The 14924-nt window shown below is 45.2% G+C and overlaps 1 protein-coding gene across 1 annotated transcript in view; it reads right to left on the bottom strand.

Moving 5' to 3' along the window:
* Positions 1-9397, bottom strand: part of nid2a (nidogen 2a (osteonidogen)) — a 35988-nt gene extending 26591 nt beyond the window's left edge. Inside the window, exons 1-3 of the mRNA XM_034546730.1 lie at positions 9104-9397; positions 7399-7584; positions 7068-7184 (exon numbers count right to left, since the gene is read on the bottom strand). Of these exons, the coding sequence (XP_034402621.1) occupies positions 7068-7184; positions 7399-7584; positions 9104-9310 (510 nt within the window). The 5' untranslated portion in view covers positions 9311-9397. The remainder of the gene's footprint in view (positions 1-7067; positions 7185-7398; positions 7585-9103) is intronic.
* Between the last annotated feature and the right edge of the window lie 5527 nt (positions 9398-14924).

Consider the following 14924-nt stretch of genomic DNA (forward strand, 5'->3'; position numbering starts at 1 on the left):
GAACCACTGTCAGGTAACTACCACTGGTGGCCATCAGTGGCCGCTGTTACGGTCTTAATTTAATCTCTAATTATTCATTAACTTTCACAATACGCAAGTAACACCTATAAGCCCTGTTTAATCAGATAGATGTCAGCATTTCATTGTTGTTTTTTTACACCCTGAGGACCGAAAGCAGTTTTCTGGTAATCAAGACAGTGTCTAACAATCATGTTCAGCTCTGCTACTGTCAGAGGGATGAGGTCACCTCCTCCGGCCCAACCAATGTGAGGACATTGTTCTTACACTCAATGCTCATTATTCTTACACTCAATGCTCATATTTAAACTTCACACCTCTCTGCGGACCTCCTCCCTCCTCCCCTCTCCGTGTCTCCTCCTCCTCTTCCTCTGCTGGGATTCATGTTGAGAATTCTTACCCTTTACCCCCCCTCCTTTCGCCCACGGCCAATTACTGACATACTATAGTATCTGGGTTTCCAAACTATTTTTATAAAGAAATTAAGAGGAAATAAATGTATTGAATAAGTACCAACTGATGAATCTGAGAACAGCGGAGTTAGGGAACTTTTTTACGCCGGTGTCCGGCCCGCTCTGCGTCCCAAAACCACAGTTGGAATAACACAGATTTGTAGAATGAGGGGAAGACTGTGAGTGTTGTTTACCCTTGGGACACAATCAGATTATCGTAATGCGCACGCACAAACGCACACACGCACGCACACACGCACGCACACACACACACGCACACACACACGCACACACACACGCACACACGCACACACACACACACACACACACACACACACATACACACACACAGCTTGGCCTCTCAACCCCCAGCCCAGATGTTGATCTCCACAGCTGTCTTCCTGTGTGTCTGGGCATCTTTCGCAATGATGTTACAACATGCAAACCAGACATCGTTACAATGTGAGGCGTGGGGTACACACACACACACACACACACATACACACACACACAGACAAACACATGTATACAAGCCTGAGCGCAAACACAGATGTTCCACCACCTATATTCCTCCCATGTGAACATATGTGTGTGTGTTCCTAATTGTTTACATCAACATCTTTAAGCTATCTTGTTGTTTGTGGGCGGGGAGGACTTTGTAGCCTCCGGGCTCTTTGTAATTACGAAGGAGGGGGTCTTTCGTTTCTTTTTTTCTTTTTTCCTGTCTTTATGAGGAGAAGAGGCTGGAGCTACAAGAGGGGATCTGCTTCTTCTTTGTCCTTAATATCCTTTCTAATTGTCTGTATTTTTCTTTCCTGCTGTCGCTCCTTTTTGTCCTGGGATGAGGACGAGGTGAGGGATGAAAGGATACCAGGGCGTGGTTGGCAGAGATTGGTCTATTTTAGAGTGTGAGAAATATGAGGAAACAGATAATAAGATGCTTGTTGTGAAAAGCTGAGTCAACAGAAGAATATGTCATTTCGTGAATTTATTCTACCCTATCCACACATAACAGGCAGTCCCTGTGGTGTTTTTAGTGGCTGTATATCTACACTATCGCAACAATAATGAAATAAATTGTCAGGAACTTTGGTGCAGACATTCACGGTCCCCAGAGGATGGACCCTGCTGCCTCTGGAAATCCCCTTTTCCTTTAGAGCCTTGTTGTGGTTAGGTCTGTGAATTATCTCGAGAAACTGGTTTCAAATGTATTTCCTTGTCTCATTGTATTGTAGAGAAGGCAGACCAGATATCTACAAAACTCTCAAGCAAAAGGATGAATATGTGTTTTGGGTTTTTGGGGTGAGCTGTCCCTTTAATATCTGGTGTACAGAGACATGAGAGTGGTATCGATGCTCTCATCTAACTCTTGGCAGAGGAACAAAATAAGCACAGATGACAAAACTATTCCTTTTAATTCGCGCCCTGCTCTCCGGCCCTCTTCCATCTGTGTGGTCACTTGAACGTCGTCAAGGTGTGCTTTACAGACTCACAGCTGGAAGACAACAAAAAGCAGCCAGCACACATCAAAGACCTCCAGACAGCGTGTAGCCCCCCCCCACCACCACACACACACCCCCCACCACACACACACACACACACACACACACACACACACACACACACACATCCAACCTACAGGCATTTCGTTACACCTTTTTTTTAAAGAGTGTCCTCACACTCCTAACATTAGCCAGACACACGCACAGACGTTAATTGTCTCCGGGACACAGCAAATGTTTGTTGTCGGGGCCGTCCTTAAAGGTTTAGGTGGTAACATCATTAGTGTGCAAGGTTTCCCTGGAGCATGGTGGGGCTCTGGAAACACCCAATAGCTTCACTGCAAATAGGAGTACATTGAGAAAGCCGAGGAGCAACTTAACGCACTTCATATGTTCATATTCATATTCATATTTGAAGCGTTGCTATTCCAAGGCTTCAAAGTCAATGTTCATACTTTCATCTCAGCTTGTCATCAATCTTCTCATCTATTGAACACAAACATTTTAAGTAGGTCTCATGTTGGGTTTTGAATTCATGGTAGCTTTTGCAACCATGAAAGATGTCTGTGTACAGTATGCATAGTCGGCTTGTGCCAATAATGGGCTGTTGGATCATACATCAACGACTGAAGAGATGATCAAGGATTGTTATGTTAAATTACAGAATTAAGATGTTGTAAAAATGATCTTTTCAGTTGTCCATACTGTGGATATGAGTGGCGATTGGACAATATGCAAATAGAAACCATCGCACACTGTAGATTTACAAACTCTATGGTCAAAATTTCATATTTTACCAAACTCAAACTGGTCTTTGCGTTCAGACTTTAGCAGAAAAGCGGGCGAACCTTTTAAGTTGACGTTCAGTCTAGTATCGCCGTGTTTTTCTTTTGTTTGTTCATGTTCGGTATTTGTTTATTCGGTAGTCTGGTTCACTCTGTCTTTAAATAGTTTAGTCTACTCAGCCTCACTTAAGATAGTTTGATTGACTTCTCATCTTGCCTGTGTTACCAATAAGTGACTCATCCCTCTGTGACAAATGTTCTGAACCATTATAATTCTCTGGAGCCGGGTCCCACTTTGGTGAGGTTGGATCGACGTACTACACTTTATTTGTTGGTTGCAGCTACAAACCGTCCGAGAGAGAGAGAGAGAGAGAGAGAGAGAGAGAGAGAGAGCAGCTGCAGGCCAGTTGCCAGTCTCACCAGAGTGCTACAAGCGGAACTGCCTACAGCGTGGGAACTGGCACACATACACCGACAAACACACACACACACACACACAGCCCAGGCCTGTAGCCAGGAACAATCTGGTCAGTATTTCACTGTTGTCATGAAAAGCCTCGCTCCAATCTTGTAGGTGGCTTTCCTGTGATAACTTCAGCCGTGCTCCAAAGGATTCCTTGCTCTCCTCTAAGCTTCAGGAAATCAAACGACGTCTGGGCTTACGGGAACTTTAAAAAAAAAAAAAAAAACTTTACATCAACTCAAGAACACAAGGGGGGTAAAAACCATCGCTGCTTTCCCGGAAAAGTTCCCGCAACTACAAACCAGAATACTACGATCGCGCTAGTAATTAGTCTAAAATCTGTGTCCAAGTTAAACCCTCACTTTAGTGTTATATTATGGAGGAGCTGTACAGCCAGAAGGGGATACAAGCACCTTTGTTTCTGGGTGGAGAGGCTCAGTGGTCGCTGGTAAACACAGTAACATATTATGAAAGCTGAATTGTACTAAGAGTGCTTTGAACAAGGATAAGCACATTTCAAGGGGTGCCCACTGTGTCACTGCATGGGGCTCCCCAAGAAACAACAAATAGCACTAATAGAAACAATATTTCCTATTGTGCTACAGAAAGGAAGAAATACAGAGGAGAACTAAATAAAAGGCGAGGGACAAATCCAACAGAGGAGTCCATTTATTCATCCACTCAGTCTCATCTGACCCTCACACAGCCGACATGTAACTTGCCGTTCACATGTGTCTTTGAAGAGAACTCGAGGGGAAATCAGAAAAGAAAAAGAAACAAGTCTACTGTGGTCAAACGTCAAAATCACATTCCATTCGAAAATGCTGCTCGTATACAAAAACGCTCCCGGGAAGGGGAACTTAAAGCCTGTAAAGCATGCCTTCTACATCATGTCATTATGGCAAGCGCACATTAGTCAATTCAGGATTTAGAAATTCATACGAGAAGATGTGTTTTCTCATTGAGAAATGAATTAAATTACCCAGTGTAACATATTTTAACAAGACGTGCTAGCCGCTCTGTAGGCATGTAGGCGTGTCATGCTGTGAGCTAACTGTTAAAGTCACATCGGCATGGTAAACAGTTCAAATTGATGTTTAGCGGCTATAATTCTCATTAGGTTCCCCATACAAGTTTATTGTAGCATGCTAACATTTGCTAATTAGCAATTAACCACGAAGTACGACTGAAGCTGTTGGGACTGTGAGCAGTTTTGCAGGTATTTGGTGAAAAACCAAAGTATTTGTATTGAATTAGCAGACAAATTAGTGTTGGTATCAACCATAGTAATAAAATGGGAGTGGAATGGACATCGCTGTCCAAATCATTGTAGCGTTATGGTCAGAGCGGCGGACATTTTTTATATGTACCGTTGCCATTGTGTCAGTTGTAGCGGGGCTAACTTCTGTATAAACTAAACTGACAGACGGCAAGTCGTGGACTCACTGAGATGAGGTTTTATGGTAACGACGGACACAAGTAGTGACACTACGAAGCGCAGAGAGCCGACTGAGCACATGAATCAAATGGAACAACTTAATGCTTCACCCAAACACTCGTCACAGCACAGGGAAAGCACGCTGCTGTCGCCAGATGAGTGACATCGTTTTTTTTTCAGTTTTCCAGTAACCAGTGTAGCATTAAAGCGTGGCGACATTAGCAAGCTAGCTGGCTGGCTGGCTAATGAGCGGTTAACTAGCTGACTCAGAACTAGCTACTCAGCTAGCTTGCTGAGACGAGCGGTGTAGCTGCAGCAACCAACATGGCGGGTGTCCTCACACAAAGACGGACGAGCAATGTGCCGTTCAAAGCAAAGCCTTGTCGACACTTCTTGAAACACCAACGCACAGAGGGCCCGGTTCTCTGGAGTAAATGGCTCCGGTCATTTGGGCTACATGTTAGCGCATACAACAAGGTGTGTGTTATTAGTTTCAAGAGAGGCAATTACTTTCCAATTATGATAATAGCCTCTTTAAGACTTGTTTCCTAGAAAACACAACCCCACTTCTTTTCTCTCTTGGACTCTACTTTTCTCTCTTTATTTTCCTGTTTTTCCTTCCCTCGCTGCTCCTCCCATCTACATTTCCGACCCCCGAACACCACACGGTCTTCCCCCTCCCCCAGCCGGTCACCCCTAATACACATCCCGACAAAACACACACCTCAGGTTAATCAGCTCGCACACACATACCACTCCCCCCCCCCCCAACGCACCCCGCCCAGCACCTCTGGCTAATCACTTCAAAAGAAAGATGCTATCTTGACCCACCAAAGCAAATCCCAGGATTCGGTCAACACTGGATGGAGACTTAAGTCCAAGGTCCGAGGCTCAAAGAAGATGCAATCACTCATTTGTCCATTTGGCAGCGCTGCAATGAGCCCTAGGTATTGAGACGTGTTGTCAGAGGCTTAATGCCGCGTATCCCCCCCGACGGACTGTTTGAATGTTTCGCTTTTGATCAATCAGGAAGAAAGAAAGAGGAGGCATAAAAGGAACCAGACCGCAACAGTCAAGAGAAAGAACAAACAGATGAGAGGAGGAGGACACACACACACTCACACAGAGAGAGATCTCCTGGGGTTTTTTCCTTAAATCTACCACTCCCTTCATCCCTCCCCTCCCACATGCTACGCACCAGGAACAACAAAGCACTGTTTGTTTGATCGATAAGTTCAGCCCGCCTGGCTTCACTTGGAGTCCGTCCCAAATACGGACTCAGACCAAACCTATGGTTCACCTCTTTGTGACACTTTCTTTTAAGAAGGTCCATCATTTGTGAGGAAGGTTTCTAGAAATGTGGTATTATTTATGAAGACAAACGGAGAAAGTGTTTCATTGCTACACATTTTCAGCTCAGTTTATTCGGACAGTTGTATCGTGTCTTCTACATCTTTGGAGGGAGCTTTTCGAACCCTGATGACATCCCCATGACGTCATTAGGGTTAACAAAGCTTGGTCTGCATTACAAACTGTAAGTGGGAAGCTGGAGAGATGTTTGCATTTAGGCGGGAGGGAGCATTATGGGAAATGTAAGATCCAGTGCTTTTAAAGCTAGGATATCTCAGCTTTGGCTGCTTCAACTTTGACCCTTTTTAATCTGGAGTACCCCTTTAATTATCTGATGAATTGCTAGTATGAACTAATACACAGTATCTCAGCTGAACATGCCAAAATGTGATGTAGTGATTTTGTCTACAGGTAACTACACATACTAAACAAATAAGAAGGGCAAAGCATTGAATGTAAATAATGAATGGGTATTTACCTGGGTTTAAATAGACCTTGTATTCTCAAGACAATTCCCATTTCCCTATAATTAGGACCAAATTACGCACTTCTTTCCGGGACAATTCCTAGAAAATTACGGACGTGTAAATCATGTGTCACTGTGAGAAGGCGGGGGGAGGAGGGGGGTTGACAGAGGTAGAGATGTAAACCAGAGATGTTCACATTGTTTTTTATTAAAATACATCCGAATGAGAGCAGCGCTTTAATGGTAAGCCAAGTTTTGAACTGGTAACTGGCTGACAAACTGGGAGGGTCATAAAGTCCAACAGAGCATGTGAGCACTAATGGTTGAGACGTGTTTGTGTCTACCTGTGTGTGAGGGGATAACGAGTTGGGGGAGGAGGGGGAGCACTTTGATGACCTTTAAAGATGACCTCCGACCCCTTAAGAAGGTTAAGAGGCAGATTAGGAGGGGAAGGGGACTTACAAATGGAACCCGCCCTCCCCAGGCTGATTACAAGCGATGCGCGTCCTCCAGGAATTTGAGATTGTGTCTCCCACTATCACAAGATCCAAAACAAGCTGGGAGGCCTCCAGCTAGTGCGTCCAGTCCCTTACCTTGTTCGAGGGTCCGGCGGTTCGAGTTCGCTCTTCATATGCCGCAACGTCTTCCCATGTTGCGACCACGACGTGCGTTGGCGTGAATTTTGCATCCGGGAACCCTCGGTGTACTTCCTGGGTGAGCAGATGGATGAATGAATGATGGGTGTGGAGGGGGTAAGAAGGAGAACATACAGGGACAAAAGGAAAGATGGAGTGTACAATGGATTGAACTAATGGATGAAGAACTGGAAAAAGGAAGAATCCAAATCTGGAGTTTAGCACCAGTCTGTTCATTTACAATCACACCGTTGTAATTCCCTTCACTTGTTTCAGCGGATCAACAGACCTGGGCCACTCTGTTGAGAACACTGGGCGTCTCCGTCACCCGGTAGTAAATCTGCCCTCGCCCTCCGCTGGTGTCGATGTCGGCCAGAAACGGAGCCACCACGGGGAAGTCCGTGGGGAAGCCGTCGTCAACGTACTGCTTCTCCATCGGCAGGTCCTGGGCTGATATGATGCCGTTGGTCGCCACCTAGAGAGAGAGAGAGAGAGAGAGAGAGAGAAAGGTGCCGTTTAAAGAGGGTGTCAATGGTGTTCCTGTAGATCGCTTGGGACCCCAAAACCCATCATAAATAATAACAGAATCCTCTAGGAAATAGCCGCAGCACCATCGTGACCCCATGGGAGTGTCTAATGAACCCGTATCCCCTCATAAACCACCGGGACCTCCGTGGGCACTGCCGGAGCCCCCTCATGGACCCAAGGAACCACATAATAAACCCCTAGATCCCCCTCAAAAACCACTGGAACCTCCTCATGGACCTCTGGGCCTGGTCCCTGATTGAAACCAACCGTTAACTGGCTTTCCTCTTGATGTATTCTGCTGTGTAATAGGACATGACACCTTCTGATGATGCGTGTCATGCAAAGCAACACTACGGTTTGTAACAGCTTTTTAGTATATTTAACCTTTGAGGTGCTTGTACTTTACTTGTGTATTTCCATTATATGAGTATTATCATCAAAATATATGTATCACAGGTAAAATAACTCTTTATGCAGACTGGCTCATATCAGACTCATATATGTGTGTTATTATTTTTGACAGATGTATTAATGAGTGTGTTCCTTTAACGGCTAATTTGAACTATACTTTATACACTGCTGGTAAACTCGGTCACTACCAAAGACCGGGTCGTGATCCTCATAATTTCTTCTATTAATCTTTTCTTTAACATTTATATCTGCAGTTCACTCTTGAGCCACGTGAGGGAGCCTAGATGTTTGCATTGCTGCGATAAATGTAGCCTAACATTGAACCTAATATGAAAAGCTAGCGCGCATTCTGTTTGTTTAAAAGGTTAGAGGAAATGAAAAGAATCAGATTGCCCGTTAACGCCGCCTAACTGCATTTATTTATTTGATTGATCAAATGTACATCCCATATTTTCTTAATATTTATAGTTAGGGCCTATTGTGAATTGGGTCACCGTGGCTTGACATTTTATAAAAAATGGGTCCATAGATTGGCACTAACATCACATCATCATTTTATAAATGATGATATTTTAGTACTTTGAGTCTGCAAAGTAATACATGTAGTGGAATAAAAAGTCTCTCTCTGAGATGTGGAGTACAAGTATAAAAAAGCATGACATGAAATTAAAGTACCTCAGAATTGTGCTTCACTTTCCACTTTCCTACTCTGCATAATGAGTACTTTTAATACTTTTTTAATTTGCATTTTACTTGAGTAACTCAGAAAACTGCAGTACTTTTATGTGTAATGTTACAGTGAAGTATTGCAACTACCAGCACAGCGGAAGTTATTACAAGCACAAGTTATTCCTGATCACCATCTGTTGAGCAGCAGTGGATTTGTAATTAATTGTGACGTCAGAATATGAGATTTATTTCATTTTGTAATAAAACGCTTCATTTGCAGCTGCAAACATCACCTGCAGAGTGTTAATGACTCTCACAGGAGGGTCCTTCTGTGCGCGGATAACGACAACACGCACGCGCGGGAGTGTTAATGAACGTCTACTCACGTATAGCTGGTAGTACCGGGAGTCGTAGAAGTTCAAGGGTCTGGGCAGGAGCAGCACTCTGGAGGTTTCATCGTCCCCCTCCGCCAAAATCTGATCCCCGCTCAGGGCGCCGTACGGGAACATGTCGGCCCTCCGGATGGCGGAGACCGCGCACACGCCGCAGCTCCAGCACAGAAGACACGCCGCCAGTATTCCGCCGCTCTCCATCGTGTTGTCGGGGCCGATCGAGGCAGCTGGGAGCAGGAGAGAGGTACAGATGGACTGGGCAGCGAGAAAGACGAGGAAACTCTCCTCCTTCTGTCCCGGCTGCGCACAGTCGCTGATGCTCTGCGGGGAGGGGGCCAAGGGGGGGGGATGCTCAGGCCCGCTCTGATTGGTCGGAGGCGGGCTGAGAGTGACAGCAGGGCCGGTGCTGGAGGTAACATCTGGCTCGCGTTAGAGAGAAGACAAATAGAGCGTTTTTTAATCCGGATGTAACTCTATCTGTTTCACAACAATGTAAAGGAGACACGCTAACACACACGGTCGCGCGCACACACGTGAGAGTTCCATTGAAACACATTTCACAAAACTAAAGTGCATCCTATTTATTTAATTATATATAGACAAACTTAATTATAACGTATTCCCTCAAGATTAATGTGTGTGTTTACATTTTAGAAGGTAAAGGAATTTAAAACCAATTATTATTAGCACCTATTTTCCCAGTTAAATACATTTGAATCAATCACAGAATTTACCTTACATAGTTTTCCTTATTTTATCTCACGAGGTTATTTATTTATTAAAGGCAATGGATGTGACCTTAAAATAATCTAACTGGTGCGCCACCTAGTGTCTGTAACAGCATTCGACAGTATAAGCACAACTGAATGTCAATTCATCCATCCATCCATCCATCCATTTTCAATACCGCTTATCCTCATTAGGGTCGCGGGGGTGCTGGAGCCTATCCCAGCTGACATAGGGCGAAGGCAGGGGACACCCTGGACAGGCCACCAGTCCATCGAGGGCACATGTAGGGACATACGACCATTCACTCTCACATTCACACCTATGGGCAATTTAGAGATCAATTAACCTGCAGCATGTCTTTGGACTGTGGGAGGAAGCCGGAGAGCCCGGAGAGAACCCATGCTGCCACGGGGAGAACATGCAAACTCCACACAGAAGGACCGCTCCGACCGGGAATTGAACCCGCGGCCCTCTTGCTGTGAGGTGACAGTGCTAGCCACTACACCACCGTGCAGCCCTGAATGTCAATTCATTAAAAGATAATAATAATCAGCAACCAAATCATTTATATCATTCTTTAATTCTCCAAAAAAAGAATGAAGCCACTTACTATTAATTTATTTTCTTATTTACGTTTACCTTACTATTATTACTATAATTTGTATTTACTTTTGCCCTCATTAATATTTATGTAGTTATTTTTCTAACTCATCATTATTATAACCCTTTATTTACCTGTTCATTTATTTCTCTGTCCTCCCCAGACACACCTTCACATTCCTCTGGTCGCAGTTATTCATAAATGAACACTCTAATTAAAACAAACAACTAGATAACTGTACCATGTTCAAATCATAACGTCTGTTTCATACATCTTGTGCTGATGTCTGTATATTTTGTGTGTACACACACACACACACACACACACACACGCACACATATATATTAATTTTTTTGTCTGAAGAGCACCCGAGGAGGGATCCCTCTCAAAGGAGGGTCAGATACATGAACTATGTGTGTACAAAACAGAGAATACTAAAATTAGAAAAAGGGTAAATCAGGATGACAATATTTGTCGATGGATAAATGAAGAATATAATCGGGGAGGACATTGAGCAACTTCCAAGTGCTGCCGAAACAGGAAAGTCCTGAGCCCCGCGACCTCCTCTCCACCTGGAAAAAGAACGGACACACAAACACACAGGAGGAGCATACATTTTTAACAGAGGCAGCCCAGGCTCAGTCTCCTGGACCGGATCCAAGACATCTGGAAGGAGGCACCGAGGAGGGCCCACGGGCCAACACATGAAAAGCTAGTTTCAGCACAGGCCGAGCATTCAATCACATTAAAATTCCTACACAATCAGCAAACTGCATATTCAATTAAATTAAATTAAATTCAGTTTATTTTATATAGCCCAATATCACAAATTATGAATTTTCCTCAGAGTGCTTTACAATCTGTACACATACGACAGCCCTGTCCCAGGACCTCACATCGAATCAAGAAAAACTCCCAAATAATAGAAAAAACCCTTTCATGGGAAAAAAGGGAAGAAACCTTCAGGAGAGCAACAGAGGAGGATCCCTCTCCCCGGATGGACAGATGCAATAGAGGTCATGTGTACAGAATGAACAGCATTACAGAGTTACATAAATACATTCAATGAATATGACAGAAAATATCATGCAGTACATTAGTGAGTGACGTGCAGCGTTGTCTAGTTCTGGTTTCTGACTAACAGCAACATTAAAACGTCACGGATGCAACGTCATAAAAATGTGTTTATTTCGGAAAACACAAAGTTGATGTTTTTTCCTTGTGTATGTTAAATTGTGGGGGTTGTTATTGGAAACATGGCAAGCCCTGGCTTCTAAACCGACACACTAATATACTAATATGCAGTCAGTGTTACAGCAGAAGCTTGTACTAACCCAGAGCAGCCTGTAGGTGGAGGCCGAGGTCCGGCTGAGATCATTGACTACACAGATTTGACTTTGTTTACTCAGTCTGGGGAAACTATACTTGTGTCTTACTTTGTGTATGTGAAAACTATTAAACTGTCTTTATCCGCCACGTTATAAATGATCACATCACATCAGCCAAACGGCCCTTGTGTAATCTGAGCTCAAACACCGCTGCGTATGAAATACACAATCGATCGCATTTCCCTCACACTAATTTGAAAAGTGGAATCATCTGATCCGATCATCTGCATTTCAGTGTGTGATTACAGGGTTAGGGTAAGCTGACGTCAGATATTCACCAAAAATCAATGAACTCATTAATGATTCAGACGAGGACCATTAGCAGGCACACACAGACACACACACACACACACACACTGTTGACATAAAGGAGTGATGAGAAAAATTAAGCCTCACTGTGGGGTTCTGTGTGTGTGTGTGTGTGTGTGTGGGAGAGAGCGAGGCAGACAGAGTGACACTAACAATTGTCAGCACTTCAGCGGATGCCGAGCTCTCAACAAAGGCTGTTTACCAGCAGAGCCGGCCAAATAGGAGCTGTGGGTTGGGTCCGTCATTAATGGTTGAATTGCTTCTAAATAAAGAGCACAGACAGACAGTGACGATCGCCACTCAAGACGCCCACCTCAGTAAATTGCATCATCATCTGGGTCAAGATCCCCTCAAGGACGAATAGGTATGTTTAAAAAAAAAAATTGATTCTTGGCAGAGTTATGGATCATGGAAACAGTTGCCGGACATAGTTTTGGTACAAAAGGAAAGGGAAAGAGAGGGAAAAAGATTATGAAAAGCGGAAATAAAAGAGAAGATCAGAGAGATGAATCAATGAAGGGTCAATGAAAGGAATAGAAAAGTTAAAGAAAAGGAAAAAATTAAGGAAAAGAGAAAATGAAAAGAAATAAAAAACAATGACAATATATTAAAAAAAAGGGAAGTGAAGCAAGGAAAATATACTATAGGAAATTAAAAGAAATTAAATGACTAGTAATCAAAGAAAAGGGAAGAGAAGGAAAGCAAGCAAGATACAGAGGAAAGGTAAGAAAAGGAAAATAAAGAAAGGAAAGAAAAGGGAAGTAAAATAGAAGGGAAAACAAAGAAAACAAAAGGAGAGAAAAAGCAAAAGAAACGAGAGGAACGTAAGGCAAAGGGAAAGGAAAGGTATTTTTGCGCAGCGGGGGCAGAGGGCAAGGTAAGAGAGGCCTCTGCTGGGCGAGGAAACAAATATAGAGCAGGGGTAAAAGGAGAGAGAGAGAAAAGAAGTGAAGCAACAGTGAGAAGAGGTAGGGAGGAAGGAGAAGTTAAAAACAACCTTTAGAAGGTGACGAGTCAGGCTGTATGTGGATGAATTACTGCGTGGCCTGCCTGTGCCATAAGTTATATACTTCATAAGCATCAACATGTCGGAGGTCCTTCCAGAGAGGGACAGACGTGTGCAGAGAGACAGCCCAGAAGGGAGAGAGGAAGCAGCGACGGCATAATGGTAAAATGTCACAATTCAGAAGTCATTAATGGGCCTGAAAAAGAAAGAGAGGCACTTGAGTGCTTTCAGCGAGCGTCGCGGCCCATTCGAGGATGCTGTCTGGCGTTCATTACACATTTTAAAATGGTTCAAATGGTGCTATTAGCATGTCGTCTTAATGGACGATGGGACCATTTGGCTCACAACGTGCGGTGGTTGCATCTTGTATATGTATATATACATATATATATATATTTTTTTTTTTCTTCAGATATTTTCATATATCTCCTCCTATGAATCGCCACCTTAACGTGGTGGAGGAGTTTGAGTGGCTCAGTGATCCTGGGAGCTATGTTGTCCGGGGCGTCAGCCCCTGGTAGGGTCTCCCAAGGCAAACAGGTCTCGGGGGAGAGCCCAGACTAAGAGCGGTTCAATAAACCCTGATGAATAGCAGCCCACGGATTGTAGCCACCTTGCCCGGACAAGGGAAACCGGGGCACCCTCCCGGAGCCAGACCCAGGAGGGGAGCTCGTCGGCGAGCGTCTGGTGGCCGGGCTTTCGCCCATGGGGCCCGGTCGGGCTCAGCCCGAAAGAACAACATGGAGCAGCTGTCACCCTGTGGACCCACCACCCGCAGGGTGAATTATCGGGGTCGGGTGCTATGCAGACCGGGCGGCGGGCCAGGCGGGAGACCTGGGCGGGCCGATCGCCGGCGGCATAGACTAGCTCTAGGGACGTGGAACGTCACCTCACTAGCGGGGAAAGAGCCGGAGCTGGTGCAGGAGGTGGAGCGGTACCAGCTAGATATAGTTGGGCTCACCTCCACGCACAGCATGGGCTCTGGAACCAAGCTCCTGGAGAAGGGTTGGACTTTGTCCTTTTCTGGAGTTGCCCAGGGTGAGAGGCGCCGGGCGGGAGTGGGGATACTCACGAGCCCCCGGCTGAGCGCCGCTGTGTTGGAGTTTTCCCCGGGGAACGAGAGGGTCGCCTCCCTGCGCCTACGGGTTGCGGGGAGTAAGGCTCTGACTGTTGTTTGTGCTTATGCACCGAACAGCATTTCGGAGTATCCGGCCTTCTTGGAGTCGGTGGGAGGGGTCCTGGAAAGGGCGCCGCCTGCCGACTCCATAGTTCTCCTGGGAGACTTCAACGCTCACGTGGGCAATGACAGAGAAACCTGGCGGGGCGTGATTGGGAGGAACGGCTTGCCCGATCTGAACCCGAATGGTGTTTTGTTGTTGGACTTCTGTGCTAGCCACAGTTTGTCCATAACGAACACCATGTTCGAACATAAGGTGGCTCATAAGTGTACCTGGTACCAGAACACCTTAGGCCGGAGATCAATGATCGACTTTGTAATCGTATCATCTGATCTGCGGCCGTATGTCTTGGACACTCGGGTGAAGAGAGGAGCAGAGCTGTCAACTGATCACCACCTGGTGGTGAGTTGGATCAGATGGCGGGGGACTCGGCTAGAGAGACCTGGCAAGCCCAAACGTGTAGTGAGGGTGAACTGGGAACGTCTGGCAGAGGATCCTGTCCGGGAGGTCTTCAACTCCCACCTCCGGAAGAACTTCTCACAAATCCCGAGGGAGGCTGGGGACATGGAATCCGAGTGGACCTTGTTCAAAGCCTCTATTGTGG

Source organism: Cyclopterus lumpus, chromosome 2 (genome assembly GCF_009769545.1).
Source record: "Cyclopterus lumpus isolate fCycLum1 chromosome 2, fCycLum1.pri, whole genome shotgun sequence".
Taxonomy (NCBI): Eukaryota; Metazoa; Chordata; class Actinopteri; order Perciformes; family Cyclopteridae; genus Cyclopterus; species Cyclopterus lumpus.